The following is a 14,671-nucleotide window of genomic DNA, read 5'->3' as shown; positions in this document are numbered from 1 at the left end:
TTTTCTTCCATCATGGTTTTTTGGTGCCTCTCAACTAATAATTATATACATATCATATTTAATCATAATATGGCATTCTTTAAAAATGAAACTTCTTGGCTCTTTATCAATTTTTGATAAGCCTAAATGAGTACTTAGTGAATGCTAACCATTTCAAATGTCTCAATATTTTTGTAGTCAGGTTTTTACAATTCTACTTCTATCTACCCCAAACACAAAATAAAGACAGGTTTCCCAGCTAATTCATCTTGAACAAGTAAAATTTCATTTGTCTTCTAGCACAGTGTACCTCCTTTAATGCTTACTATTCTCTGGGATGATAAACATAAAAATGAATGAAGAGACATAATCTTAGGTAGGAATTGTGTACATGCTAAATCCCAGAAATTACAGAGAGGAACCTGCTCATTCATGTCACAGCTTATTTAAATATGGACTTTCTGGGAAGATGCTTCCTCATGATGATTTAGTCATATGTTTTGATCTATAAGGCTTGTAAAATGTCATTAAATATAATTTAAGCAATTACTAGACACTGGATTAAGTAGTTCCAAGTTTAGGTATCATCTGCAAGCACAGATGAATCTGATGCAGTAAGTCCACGTTTCTATTTTAGTTTCATGTTCCTCAAAATCCAAATAACTTTCATTGGTTTCTTAGCTTATGTCAAACAATAAAATACTTTATTTTGTCTTAATTCTAAAGACAGACAAGCAAAAAAAAGTTTAGTAAGTGATCTAAAATAATCTGATAAAGACTCAGCAAGTATTTTAAACAATAACAAATGGAGTCAAATTATTCAATTCAACATTGTTGAATAAGAAAGACATATTAAATACTTAAACCATTCACAGGAAACACAAATAAGCTCTTGATTTGTAAAGCCATCATCTGTCCTCTGTTGACTGCACTGGTCATTAGTTTGAGTAACGCCAAGACAAGTGTTTCTTAAGAACAGTCTAGCATTCTGCAATCCATCAGGCAAAAGAGGTATCTGAGATCGAAAAGCAGCTTGAAGTTCTTTTCAATACAAGTTCTAAAATGCTGCACAGTTCTCAGTGTTGGAAATATTGTATATTGAACACTTTATACTTTTCTTGATGACTCAGTGCCATCATCAGGATAAAACGCAAAAAATGCCAAAGAATCAGAAAATGTTGAGTCAACTGTGTCTCATCGCTGACTCATGCATGTAATCTGGTACTTGCTTTTTGAATATTTACTGATTTATTTTACTCATGTGTTTGTAATGAATAAAGTGAAGTTTGGGGATAAATACTGTGCAGGCTGAGTGCCTCTGGATACTGTTTTATTCCTTTATTGAAAAATAATGAATGCAATCCTCAAGAAACTTTCTTACTTTGACTTTTAAATATCAGTAAATTATTTGACTTTTAATTATTGTATTTTAAATTCAACATTTCTTCGAACTTTCAAAACATCCTCTTAATAAGCCCTACCTCAGTTTTCTTGTATTAAATTATTTGTAAAAGGATTTATGCTTCTTACAAAACTCTGCCATCTTATGGTTTTCTAGGTAATTATTATTAAAGACTTTTTCACATCACAGATATAAATATATTATTTATTTACTTTGAGCTCACAATGGCTTTAGATCCCTTACAGATATTAGCATTCATGGTGTTATATACTTAAAATTCTGCTGTACAAATATGTTTCCAAGATGATAACTGACTGATCTGATGTAGTTCAATTTTAGATTTGTGTGTCTCTGTTTAGTTTCTTTAGTATTGGTTTTCACTTGTGCAAAATACTGATTCTTGTTCATTCTTACATACTCTCATTACAAGGGTATGTTCTACTTTGTTTACTGAAAATGCAATAAAATGTCATCTGATGGGCATGATAACCTGTACTATTATACACTGACAGTCTGAGCTAATTTTTGGCTACACACAGACTCAGGTGAGGAGTCTAAATGAAAACACCATCTTAACAGAATAAATGAGAATGTTCCAGTGTCAGGACGGATTTCAGAAATGGAACAGGCCAAGGTCCCCACATTCAGAGGGAAAAATCTCCTTTGCTCAAAAAAGCCAGCACTCACCCTGGCAGTCTGAAGTATTACGGACTTGACTAAAAGCCACTCTGGATACCTGGGAATACAGCCCCGTGTTGCATGGTCTAATTCAAAGTTGTTCTGGCCCTAATCTGAGATGAATACGCAATTCTCAGATGAAGAAATGCAAATGGCAAATAAATACATGAAAAAATGCTCATCATCATTGGTCATTAGAGAAATGCAAATTAAAACCACACTGAGATACCATCTCACTCCTGAAAGAATGGCCAGGATCAAGAAAACCAACAACAAATGCTGGAGAGGCTGTGGGGAAAAAGGAACTCTCCTGCACTGTTGGTGGGAGTGTAGACTGGTACAGCCTCTGTGGAGATCTGTCTGGAGATTTCTCAAAAAGTTGGGATTGGAAATCCCATTTATTTCAGCTATTCCACTTCTAGGCATATTCCCAGAAGAACTGAAAGCATCATACCACAGTGATATATGTGCACCTATGTTTATAGCAGCACAATTTGTAATCGCCAGATCTTGGAAACAACCCAAGTGTCCATCAACTGAGGAATGGATAAAAAAGTTGTGGTATTTCTATACAATGGAGTATTATTCAGCTATAAAGAAGGATCACATTGAGATATTTATCAATAAATGGGCGCAGCTTGAGACCATACTCATAAGTGAAATAAATTAATCTCACATGTGTGAATACCGAATAGTTTCCCTAATGTAAGTAATGATTCAAATATATAAAAAATATGTGGTAATCATGATTCCCCATTAGGTGGCTTTGAAGACTTATAAAGTTTTCACTCATTAATTAGAAAGGCTTTATTCTGGGCTTCTTGATATGGAAATATTTGAAGCTATAGTATATGAAGTTTTATCCAAATATTTCAAGGAAAAAGACAGACACTACGGTAACTACTATTAAGTCGGGTTATATGGTGGTGAAGTACTAGGTTGCTGAAACAGTCATGCTTTGACCTCTATTGTTATATTGTTATGTCCTGTTTTATCTCAATCTCCCCCTTATTCTTTTAAAAAAAATTATTTAGTCATCTCTTATGTTTGTCTTAATTAAGGGGAAAAATTTAAAAAATTTAGGATATATAAATAGTAACTCTTTTTGATTTCCTATTAACTTGTTTTGAAGTCCTGTAATACTCCCACGATCTTGTTTTGACTGATTAGACTCTGTTCCATTCTGTATGATAGTATCAAGTTTGAGGATATAGGCAACTACTTTGAAGGCAATAAGATTCACTACGATGCCCACTCTGGTTTGACTATTGTCTTCTTTGGAAGTCCTGTAATGTTTACAATGCCTAAGTTTTATTGGTCTTGTTCTCTACTGTTTTGTCCAACTTTATAATATCTAATGAGACAGACAATTCTTTTTAAGGAAACAAAAGACAACGTTGATAACCATTGTTGATAACCTTGTACTCTGTTCTGCACCATGTGCTATGTTTATCCTTGGTTTTGACTGACAGCTTTGTTTTGCCATATTTGACTGTATTCTCTCCCCCCCCAAAAAAAGTAATAAACACTAAGGAGTAATAAAATCCAAAATGTGTAAATTTTGTTGTAAAAAAGAGAGGGAAAAAAAAGAGCTCTAACGGATATAACAGCAAGTGTGTTTAGGGGTGTTAAATAGCTGACTATATCAATGTTTTTGGATCATTGAACACAGCTGTTTGCAGTCTCCCTGTTTGAATGTCCACCTTGTATTCTTTGATACTGTGATTTGAGCAACTATTTTCAAGATGATAATATGTAATCTATTAACAGGTGATTTCTTACTGTTATGTTTTTTTTTTTTGTAGTTCTGTATTACGTGTACCCTTACACTGCTTTGTTTTGTTTTGTGTTTTTCTCTTTTTCCTCTTAAATAAAATTTTAAAAAAGTTAAAAAAAAAACAAAAACAAAAACAAAAAAAAACCAAAGTTGTTCTGGCCCTGAAGGGTGGAAAGCCTTTAAATATAGAGCATGCCTGTATCTTAAGATATATACCCCGAGCACAAGTGCTTGGTGCATTTCACACACAAATCAGAATCTCCCAAATTTCTCCCTGCCTGGGAGCAGCAAGGAAGGACTCCTCTGTGATGAGCCAGGAAGCTTCTGTCTACATATCGCAGAGTAAGACCCCACCCCTCAGTGGCTTACAGTCTCCATGAGAATCATCCCGTGAATGGGCACCACCTTACTGAACATTTAACAAAACAGCCTAGACATTTTTGTAAAGGGGGAAAACAGTAAGAGAAGTGATGTTGTTATCTACATCACAGGTGAATGTTTTCAAATTTTAAACTCACAGCCTTGACTTCACATCATCAGATATTTAGAAAGTCTTAACTCTTCTGTTACACATCATTCTAACTGAAAGGGAAGACACAAATAGCCATGACAGTCAGTCCTCCCAAGGGTGCATCACACTTATACCTACATCTTTTCCTAACAACACTAACACATAAGATAGGCAAGTTATATCCTACATTACTTGGTAAATAGGATGGGTGCACCAAATCTGAAATAGTAATGTTTTATAAATATTTAAGTACTAAATCTACTTAGCAAAATGTGTCATCAAACTGTACTCTGAGCCTATTATTTGCCTTGGTTAAAAAAATAAATAAATAGGTGCTACCTATAACCAGAGAGAAACATAAGATAGCAAAGACAACCGTGATTAATGACTATAACAAAAGCAGTTACCAAGTACAGCCCATGCCAGGTCCCATGGTAAGCACATGGAGTGCTGGTAAGAGTCCATGACAGGAAAACAAACGGGCTCCCAACCACGCACAGAGGGAGGGAGGAACAGCCTGTGCTCCTGCAGCAGATGACAGGCCTCTCTGCAGCACATAGCTAACTGAAGAGACAAGAACACAGGAAGGAAGACGGGAGTGCCTCTCTCCACACATGTGCCATGAACAAAATCTCAGCCCTCCAGGACACCTGATTCTGTGACAACACACAGAATGGTGGTGCATCAGGAAATCCAACCTCCTCCATGTCATGTTCATGATGTTCACCTCATCCTGTGTGGTTCTTTACAGTATTAACATTTCCATGAAGACACTTTTTTTTTTCAACCACGTTTTGAGCCATTTTTTTAACCTTTAAATTTTTTAAAGAAATTTTATATTATTACCATAATAGAAAATCAATCAGTTTGTATTTTGAGACAACTTAAACATGTACTTCCTAGGCTTCAGTGACTCATTCTATAAGGGAGCATGTACAGTTTCAAGACTAAGCATGAGGACAAAACCATAGCTGACTGTCAATTATTTCTTTGACGATTAAAGTTATTTCTGTAAAGAATAAACATTCATGTGAATGCCATCATGACCAGATTAGAAAGACAATTTGAATTTGGTGATGGAAAGGAGAAGATCATCTCTTCTCCTCATGGTGGCACAAATTACCTCTCAACAGATCCTGGGAATCATGGTAACAGCAGGAAGCTCACAGGGACTGTGTGATCAGGCTGTTTCAAAGGACTGCACTCAAAGATTTATTCAAGCAGGAAAATATCGAAGTTTGGTATAAGGTTATAAAGGCCAAATGCAACCCAAATAAAACCCCTGAAATCACAGAAATTCAGCCATTTGGGTAAATGCACATATTGCTCCCCTCCCAAGACCAGCTGTTACACCTAGAATGTCAGAGGGGTGAATTGGTTTCCCTCCTGTGGCAGAAACTCAAGAACTTTAAGGAAATCACTAGCAGCAGGCCCCGATCTTCTAGATACCACTATTGTTTTCACTGTTTCTTTCCCACTACAGAGACATTAGAAATTACAGAAAAGGATGATGGGCTGTTAAGAAATTGGCCATTCCAATATTAGGGAAAAATATTGTTGATAGCTACTTGAGCTCTCTGTAGGTATTTTTCTATATACACAGTTTTATTGTTTGGTTACTCCATCATATTACTAACCTATATTGTTCTCTTTGGAAGTATTTATATCTAATCAACTACCCATGTGGAAGAGTTGATGGCTGAGGAAAGTCAAACTGCTAAATCTGTGCCACAAAAATCTCAGCAGGAGGGGCTGGGGATTTAGCTCAGCGGTGTAAGCGCCTGCTTTGCAAGCAGGCAGTTGTGAGTTCGATCCCCAGTACCAATAAAAAGGAAAAAGATCAAAAGAAAAAAGAAAAAAGAAGAAAAAAATCTCAGCAGGATAAAGGAGATTATAGGTAAGCTTCAACTACCTGATTTCAGTGGCATTAGCCATGCTATTTCCTTCCCACTTGCATGTCTTTATCTTCTTTTTCTGAGACTTTACTTTCCCTGGTTGTAGCCTTCTCTGTGGTCTCCCACTGACTTATCCTCTCTCCCCATTGGCCACATTTCTTTTATTCATTACCTAGTATGGTTGCACTATACTTTTACATGAGTTAAAAATAGATTATATTCCACAAAATTATAGATTCAATCTTGATGTGAGGTTTCTGAGTAAAAATAAGAGCCACCTAAATGAGCTCACCCAGCAGCAAGGCCAGGGCCTTAAGGTAGAAGCAGGAACCAGGGACCTGCTGAGACAGCAGGATTGGATCTCTGCATAAGAAGTCAAGCACTAGATTCTACCATGTGCCAGTTATCTCTCTTCCCTGATACAGTCTTTGAAAATAGAACTTCTCTTTAACCATCTGTGATGGCTAAGACAACATCCATCTAAACTCTTCTGAACCTGCAGGTCAAACTCTTCTCTCCGTCTGCTTTTACCACTGGTTCTGGGCTAAGAGCGAACTGTCAGACAGCCATTTACTTTAACTGTCTTGCAGAATTTATCAGACTGTATGACTTTATCAGCATTTAATATCTACACACTGCAAAAAGCAGAATCTCCTTCACTCAACTCCCAGTTTATAATCATAATTCTCAGTTGATTAAATTTCTCAGCAGTGTTAATAAAAGAGCAGAATGAAACCACATGAAATAAACTTTGTGGAGAGAAGGGATTACTAGTTACTATGGTATTTAATGTGATAAAAGCGCCCTAAAAGTTAAATTTTAATCATAAAAGATTGAATTCAAGTTTCTGATTAGCATCAGTTGTAAAAAAGCAAGCAAGCAAACAAAAAAAACCAGAAATCTTTGTCTCACAAGACAAAACATATAACTAAGAACCTGGAACATAAACGATTGATCTTAAATTTCCCCTGTATCAGTGTGTGTAAAAAGCAATCTTCATGAGCTCCATGAATCTGAATTTCCAAATATGTCGCAATAACCTATAATGATATCTTAGAAAAGACATATACTGGAGTTCATGTCTAAAGATTTATTTAAAAATATTTTAGACTGTATTTAATTCCAGGGCACTTTTACTAAATCTATTGGGTTCAGCCTTCTCTACAGAAACAAGAAACAAAAGATCACAGAGCATACTCAAAATTACATAATAGCTCAATTTTAATTTGAACAATATACTAAAATGACTAAAATCACAAATAGCAGGGTTCAGCAAACTTTCCTATAGAATCCATAGTAACTAAACTAGCAGGTCACAACTCTATCTCTCCAACAACTCAACTCTACCACCATAGTACAAGTACAGTCATAGACAACAGACTGTTCAAATAAAAGCTGTGTTTACAAAAATAGGCAGCCCACCCACAAGCTGTAGTACACTGACTGCTGACATACAGAATTGCTTTTAGGCTTAGACAATCTTTGATCCTAAAGGGATTTGCCAATGGGACCATATGACAAAGTAAAACTACACAAGCCCTTCTGCTTTGATAAGGACTCCAGCACTAATCTAAAAAAATATGACTTCAACATAATTTGGGCACTGCTCAAATTATGACCTTTACACACAGATACATTACCACTTGTGGCTCAAGAACAAAGCACAATTATAAAAGTATTTATAAACATGTATTTGCCTAGTCTTTAAAAGCTATATTTCTATTCTTAAAAATCTCTCTGCAAGTATAATGGTTTTATTTTAAGATTACTCACCCAAATCTTCCCAGAGATGCTAAAAAGACCAGCCATTCCAGACATCCTAAAAAAACGAAATAAAGAAAGGAAACACTGGTTATGGGTATAATATGAAAAGCAAAGTAAAACAAAACTCAGGTTAGTGGTCAGTGGTACTTTCCCTTCACTGATCCTGCCATTTGTTGCTGTTTATTGTTCTCACTAGACTCACCTCTGCTTTTACAGAGTTTAGACTCCAAGGCCATCGCGTGACTCACTTTGCTGAAAATATATTCTCATTCCTTGGCTCTTTATCCCTTCATTTTCCATACTGGGCAAAAGCCCAACCCCAAACAGCTGAATCTCCTGGGCAAAAGCCCATGCCCAGCTGACTCCCAACTATAAGGGAAGGGAAGGCCCAGTATGGCTTAGTCTTGCATATTCAGGCACTGAGATAATAGCTCACTTTCTTTTCCCTCACTTTAAACTCTATACATCCTCCCCTCCCCAAGGACTCTCAGCTAACACACACTTTGTGGATCACTTATGAGAAGCCATTTCCCCACCAAATCTGAGCCTGGTCCACACCTACATATACCTCTTGTTTTCAACAGGAAAATCTATCTGCTATACCAGGGTCCAATTCTTCCCCTTGTGCTGGAATTTGATCCCCTTTGTTTTATTAATGACTTGCTTCTTTCTGTCATCTGTTCCTCCTACACTAGCAATTTCTCTGTCTCTGCTACATTAGTCTCCTCAGCAGGCAAACATGTTCTGCTGGCTCCCACCTTTTAAAAAGAGCAATCCACAAGTTTCTCCCGAGAGGTCTTCTTCCCTTGCCATGTCTTCTGCATCACATCTTTAACCCATTCAACCCTGACTTCCAGCCTAACCATTACACTATGACTGCTTGCCAAGGCCAGGATGACCTCACCTTGCTTTATTCTATGTCCAGGTCAAGACCTGGTCTTTCCCCTCTGTGTTAACACTAGACACAGATAACTACTGTCTTTCTTCAGCACTCTTTAGTTAGCTTCTAGAAAATGGTACCTCATTTCTCTTCCACCTGCCTCATTAGCAACTGTTTTCAGTGTCCTTGTGCTGACTCATTCTCTGTTCAACTTCTTCACATAAGAATGGCTCCTAGATCAATCCCAAGCATATCTCCCTTTCTTTCTTTTTAGGTCTTCCCTTCCTTCCTTCCTAGGGTTCTGAGCACCACCTAAATGTTCCTGAATTCCCCATGAAGACTCAGCTCTATGTTCTACAGCTCTACAAAGCTGGCATCTTAAACTTCTCAAATCCAACCAGATTACCTAACTTTGTCTGTACAAGTTAGAGCAGATGCCAAGATCTACCAAGCACTCAAACATGAAACTCTGGAGTTTTTACTTGAGAATCCTCCCTCTTTACCATAGGCAGGTGTTCAAAATATGGTTTAAATGCACTCACTCTCCACCCCCACTGCTGCCACCCTCGTCTAACATGGGGGTGGGCACTGGAAACTATCAAAGCCTCTGTCCCTCCTCATTATTTCTTGCTGTCTTCAATTCCTTCTCCCAAGAGTCAGCTTCTCACTGCATATGCTGATAACTACCAAGGTCCTCACTATGGCCACAGTTCTGTATCATCTGCCTCTCACTCAGCTCATGCCACGGCCCCTCTGTGTCACTGAGCTCCCTCTGCTTGGCACTAGACTACCCAGGCACACCAAGCTCTTCCTCGAGCTGGGGCTTATGTGAAAGCCATACTCTTCCTATGAATATCTGTCTCCCTGCTCTGTATCCAGGCCAGTATTTTCTATCCTTCAGGTTTCACTTCTAATCCTCCCCTCAGAGCAACCTCTGCTAATGGCTCTAAGGTAGACCTAAGACTCCAGTTTCTCCCTTTCTTAATAAAGTATGTTGATCTTTAACTGCCCCATCCAGATTATGATTCTTTGTGTCACTGATTTTTTCCTAATCTGCCCTATTTACTTAAACTTATCTGTATGGAATTGAGGAGCTGTGACTGTCTTGTCAACTGATGAATGCCCAGCACCTAAAGCAATTTCTGGCATAAAATCAATGCTCACCTTTTTAAAGAAGACAATGCTAGAAGTGAGCTCCTTTTAGAGTAAACTCTATACTTCCTGAATATTAATATAGATGACATTAGATAATTTACTCTTGAAACACCATACCAACTGTTCCTATTTTAGTAGGGATAGTTCTTATACCTGTGAAGGCTAAAATAAAATTAATTATAAATGATGACCATTCAAAATCAAAACCAACTGAGGAAAAAGTTATTATGGTTCAGCACCATAGCCAAAACTTACCCCAGGAATACTGTGCAAGCCAAAGACATCATAGGTTTTATTTTCCATGTAAGATATAATAGCAATTCTTTCAAAGACTATAATTCAAGAAAGAGCTGCTTCTGCACCTTACCAATAATTTACAAGAAAAAGATGTTCAACACCTTTTTTTAAAGAGGAAATGGTTGGCATAGCTTCAAGCAAGCACTGGAAAAAAAGCATTTTGTCACTCACACAAATCTGGCTACTTAACTCTCAGATGACTAAAAACTACCCTAAACGTAACTGAATCCACAAAACCAGAAACACTACTTGGGCCAATCATGGACATTGGTGGATTGGATCACCAATAGCGATTACAGAGGAAAATACAGGCTTTTAAGTCCTACAGACAAACTTGATACCACTGTTTTATTTATAACACTATATCACCAAAAATTAATGAGTTACGTTAGAGAAGCTGGGGACTTCCAGCCAGTCAGAGGTTCAACTGATTGCCATTTCTTCTCCAAGATGTAATTCTGTAGATCTTCAAAGATTCCTGGGCCTCGGTAACGGCGGAATATCCCATCTTTTGCACTACAGATTAAAAAAAAAAAAAAAAAAAAAGCAAGTAATAAATGAGTCAACGTAACAGGTGTTATGGATAATAAATATAAAATATTAAAATAATTATTGTCCATACATGTGAATGCCACTGAAATTTTTTAACTGGATAAAATGAAGAAAATTATAGTTAAGCATAAATCAGAAGGCATGCATAATTTTTAGTGTCACAAATGAGATATTTGAAAGCTAAAAAATGTTAAACATTATACTTTGTCATTATAGAATTTGTATCCATAGCAAAGTTCATGGTGATTCTTAATCTATCGAGCTACCTTTTATTATTTGTTACCAATTATTTTTACTTCTATCATAGTATAAAAGCCACCATTTTCAGTTTAAAAATTGTATACACATTTTCAAATTGATATCATTCAAGTCCCTCACCTCAAAATGAATACCAGTTCTGCTTAGTCTCATAGTTCCCTTACCACTCCCACCCTTTCGCCCTTTCTGAAGTCAAGTGTCCCAGGGGAAAGGTCTCCACGGGCTATTTTCTCTTCTTCAGTACTCCTCCCTGCTCAGTGAGGTTGGGGTTCCACCCACAGGACTCCAGGGAACCTGCACAGGCTGAGGAGCTTCAGTGATTCCCAGTGCCATACTCATGGAGCACTCGGGGTATTTCGCATTTGCCTATTCATTGCCACCATCCACTACTGAACATCCCTGCCTTTCTCTTTCAACCTGACTTCTCCACCCCATTGTAGGGGACAGCCCCAGGGCCCAGTACATGTTGGCAAGTGCTCCACCACTGAGCGATGCCTCTAGTCCATTTAGTTTAAGTCCTGTGTTCTCTGGCTTCTTCCCACTCTTCTGACAATCCCTTCGCAATTCCTTCACTCACTGAAGAAAGATGTTCTAGTATTGGTCAATTTCAGGTTCTACCCTTTACCTGCCTCTCCTCCCTTGTATGTGTTCTCAGCAGATACAGGAATATTTCTAATGTTATGTATCTTACTACTGAGAAATTCCGCATATCCATCTTCAGGCTAGATCTTCCTTCTGAGCTTTAGGTTATGACATCAAACTGCCACCTAAATTTCTCCATGTGGAATTAACATATACACTTCATGCTATCGTCTCCATTCTAGCTTTATCTCCCAAAGCTCATCTTATTCTAAGGCCTCCTTACCTTGGCCTTAGACAACAACAGCACTTACTTGTTCATAAGTATCATAAAACTCTTTCTTTCCCATAGATAATCAGTCACCAAGCTCCAATAATGCTATATCATAAGTATCTGGCCTTAGCACCCAGCATGATCCAACCACAGTTATGGGCTAGCAATACTGAGAGTTATAATTTTCAGGTCTCCTTTTCTCCTGAGCCTGAATTTTTGGTTTCCTTTGTCTAGGAAGATCTTCTCCACCTTGTCAGCTTAATCCATCCCAATTTACCTAACAAGAATGTCCTGCTTTTTAAATCAAGAGAAACACCTCTGGGCCCCTCTCCCCACCTGTTCCCTGCCTAAAATGAAGGTCCTCTTTCTCCACAATACTCCAGGCACTCACTCTGCGCCAGTACCATTCAGAGCAGTGCTCTTGTTCTCTCCTCCACTATTACACTAATGAGTAGTCACAGAAAACGTTTCAGAATTCCTGAAATATATCTACTGATTTTTAATCTTTGCAAGACCAGAAAATGGTTTAAACTTACTGAAAAAAGGCTGGGAGAGTGGTGACAAAGAAACGGCCACTCAAACCTACAAGAATTATAAAAAACAAAAAGTTACAAAAACTCAGAGTAAACCAAGCACCTAAGTACTAAAAAAAGCATCCTCAGGCTACTTTCATAACCATATTATTAAAATCACTGCAATTACTGGATCACAAGTTGTTTTGTTTTGTTTTTACTTATCTAATACTTTTCAATCACTGACATACAACTTACCTTCCATGAGTTACTCTGGAATTTGCTGACTTGTGTATCACTTAGGATTGTATGAAGGATGAAAACACAAGGATGTTTAAGGATGATTACAGAATCATAGATTAAATACCACTTCTCTCTGGATTTGCTTAATGGCTTTAGATAAATTATTTGACCTGAGTCTCAATTACCTCTTCCGTAAAACGAGTATATTAAAGTACACTTAATGATTCTGAAGTTAGATTAGATCAAAGTATATTGAGAGATTAGCATGATGCCTGGCACATTATAAAGTTCTCAAAAAATTGTAGACATTATTAGTTTCAATTGAAAACATTTTAAAAAGACACACCTAAGACCACATATAATCTTTGCTCACTTATAAAATTCATAATTAATGTAAAGGAACTATTCAGATACAGCAACCTCATTTTTTCTTTTCAATTTGCCTTAGCAAACCTTTACTGAAATGCCATCCTACATACATGGAAAAGTAAAGATAATAAAACTTTTAGTCACTCAGTAAGTATTCACTAAGAACTTTTTTGTTTCAGTAACTGTGATAACTGCTCAAGATATTAGATAAACAATATAGGCAGTTTTGATTCCCAGAGCTTGTAGAGCTTACAGTTCAGCAGCAAAGAGAAAGATTTGCACTGAATAATCATAATCGTGACTGTAAACTGAAACAAAATATAACAAGAAAAAGGGGCACACAACTGCATAGTAGAGAACAGATCCTTTAAATGCTTACAAACAAGCACCATTTACTAGTAAGTTCTATTTTGGAGGGCACCAAGAATTAAGTGAGGAGAAAGAAAATGAAACCAACCCAGCATGGAAAAATAGACATTATTTTAACATTTCTGAACATTTTTACCTTTCCCACTAAAGAACCACATAGACGAAATCAAATGGCTATTCAAATCAAGTTACTCAAATTGTACATCTGTGTGGTCACCTGAAATTTAAATACTTCAGTTTACTAATATAGGAAATTTATTTTTACCCACTTTATCAATTAAATCCATACTCAGTATAGTAGTTTTTGATTAGTGATGAATCTTCTTACATGTTTTTTTTTTCTTGTATCATACTAAGCAGTCTCTAAAACATTCCTAAGATACTTAAAAGGAAACACAGAACCATGAGAGTAGTAAAAGTCAATGGCACAGATACACAAACACACAAAAATTTACTATTTACATTTGTTATTGTACATTTTTTAAAGAGTTACATGATTAATTACAAAAATAGCAGGGACACTGTGACCTGTAGAGAGGTCAGCTGAAGATAATAACCAGCACCTCTCTCTGAGGGCATCTTCACATCCAGCCCTGCTTAAAACTCTACCCTGGGAACCAGGGCACCATGTGGTACATTCCAAATTTAAGTGCCAACAGGAAAGGCACTGCTACTTTTAAGTGCTTACAAATTACTGAATGCTTTTGGTTTACAAATAATGCCATACCTCATCTTTTTCCTAGGTATGGTTTCTTATATCTACCCCAAAATTTTATCAAGAGTTATGGAGTTGGGTAAACATGCTTTCTTTACAAGATCTTTTAGTGAAATGAACAAAACAGTGTCTTATCACTTTTCAAAGTTTTTTACTTAGATTTTATCACAATAAAACAAGAGTTCTAATAAACATTAGCTACACTTGCAGCAATTTTCTTAACTTACTCTGTAAAATTCTGTTTACAATCTCAACCTTCATTGGCCGTAGCAATAAATAACAAAGTGAACACTTAAAGTACAAAATTATTTCATAGGACACATTTATTTATACAATACACAAAAAAGAATCCTTCCAGATTCAGGAAGCAGCAGGCCTACAACCAAACCATGCTTTTACCTTACACTAGGTTTTTAATCAGGAATAGTTAAGTTCCCTGGGCTTCAGTTTTCTTATTACACA

General features: G+C 36.8%; 1 protein-coding gene across 1 annotated transcript in view; it reads right to left on the bottom strand.

Moving 5' to 3' along the window:
• The window catches only part of Tmx4 (thioredoxin related transmembrane protein 4), a 45,672-nt gene that overhangs the window by 11,951 nt on the left and 19,050 nt on the right, over window positions 1–14,671 (bottom strand). Inside the window, exons 3-5 of the mRNA XM_013159821.3 lie at window positions 12,538–12,583; window positions 10,726–10,854; window positions 8,016–8,061 (exon numbers count right to left, since the gene is read on the bottom strand). Of these exons, the coding sequence (XP_013015275.2) occupies window positions 8,016–8,061; window positions 10,726–10,854; window positions 12,538–12,583 (221 nt within the window). The remainder of the gene's footprint in view (window positions 1–8,015; window positions 8,062–10,725; window positions 10,855–12,537; window positions 12,584–14,671) is intronic.

The sequence above is a fragment of the Cavia porcellus genome, unplaced genomic scaffold (assembly GCF_034190915.1).
Source record: "Cavia porcellus strain 051 isolate PalLab524CR breed Dunkin Hartley unplaced genomic scaffold, mCavPor4.1 scaffold_5, whole genome shotgun sequence".
NCBI lineage: Eukaryota > Metazoa > Chordata > Mammalia > Rodentia > Caviidae > Cavia > Cavia porcellus.
This window is presented reverse-complemented; position numbering and strand designations above follow the sequence as displayed.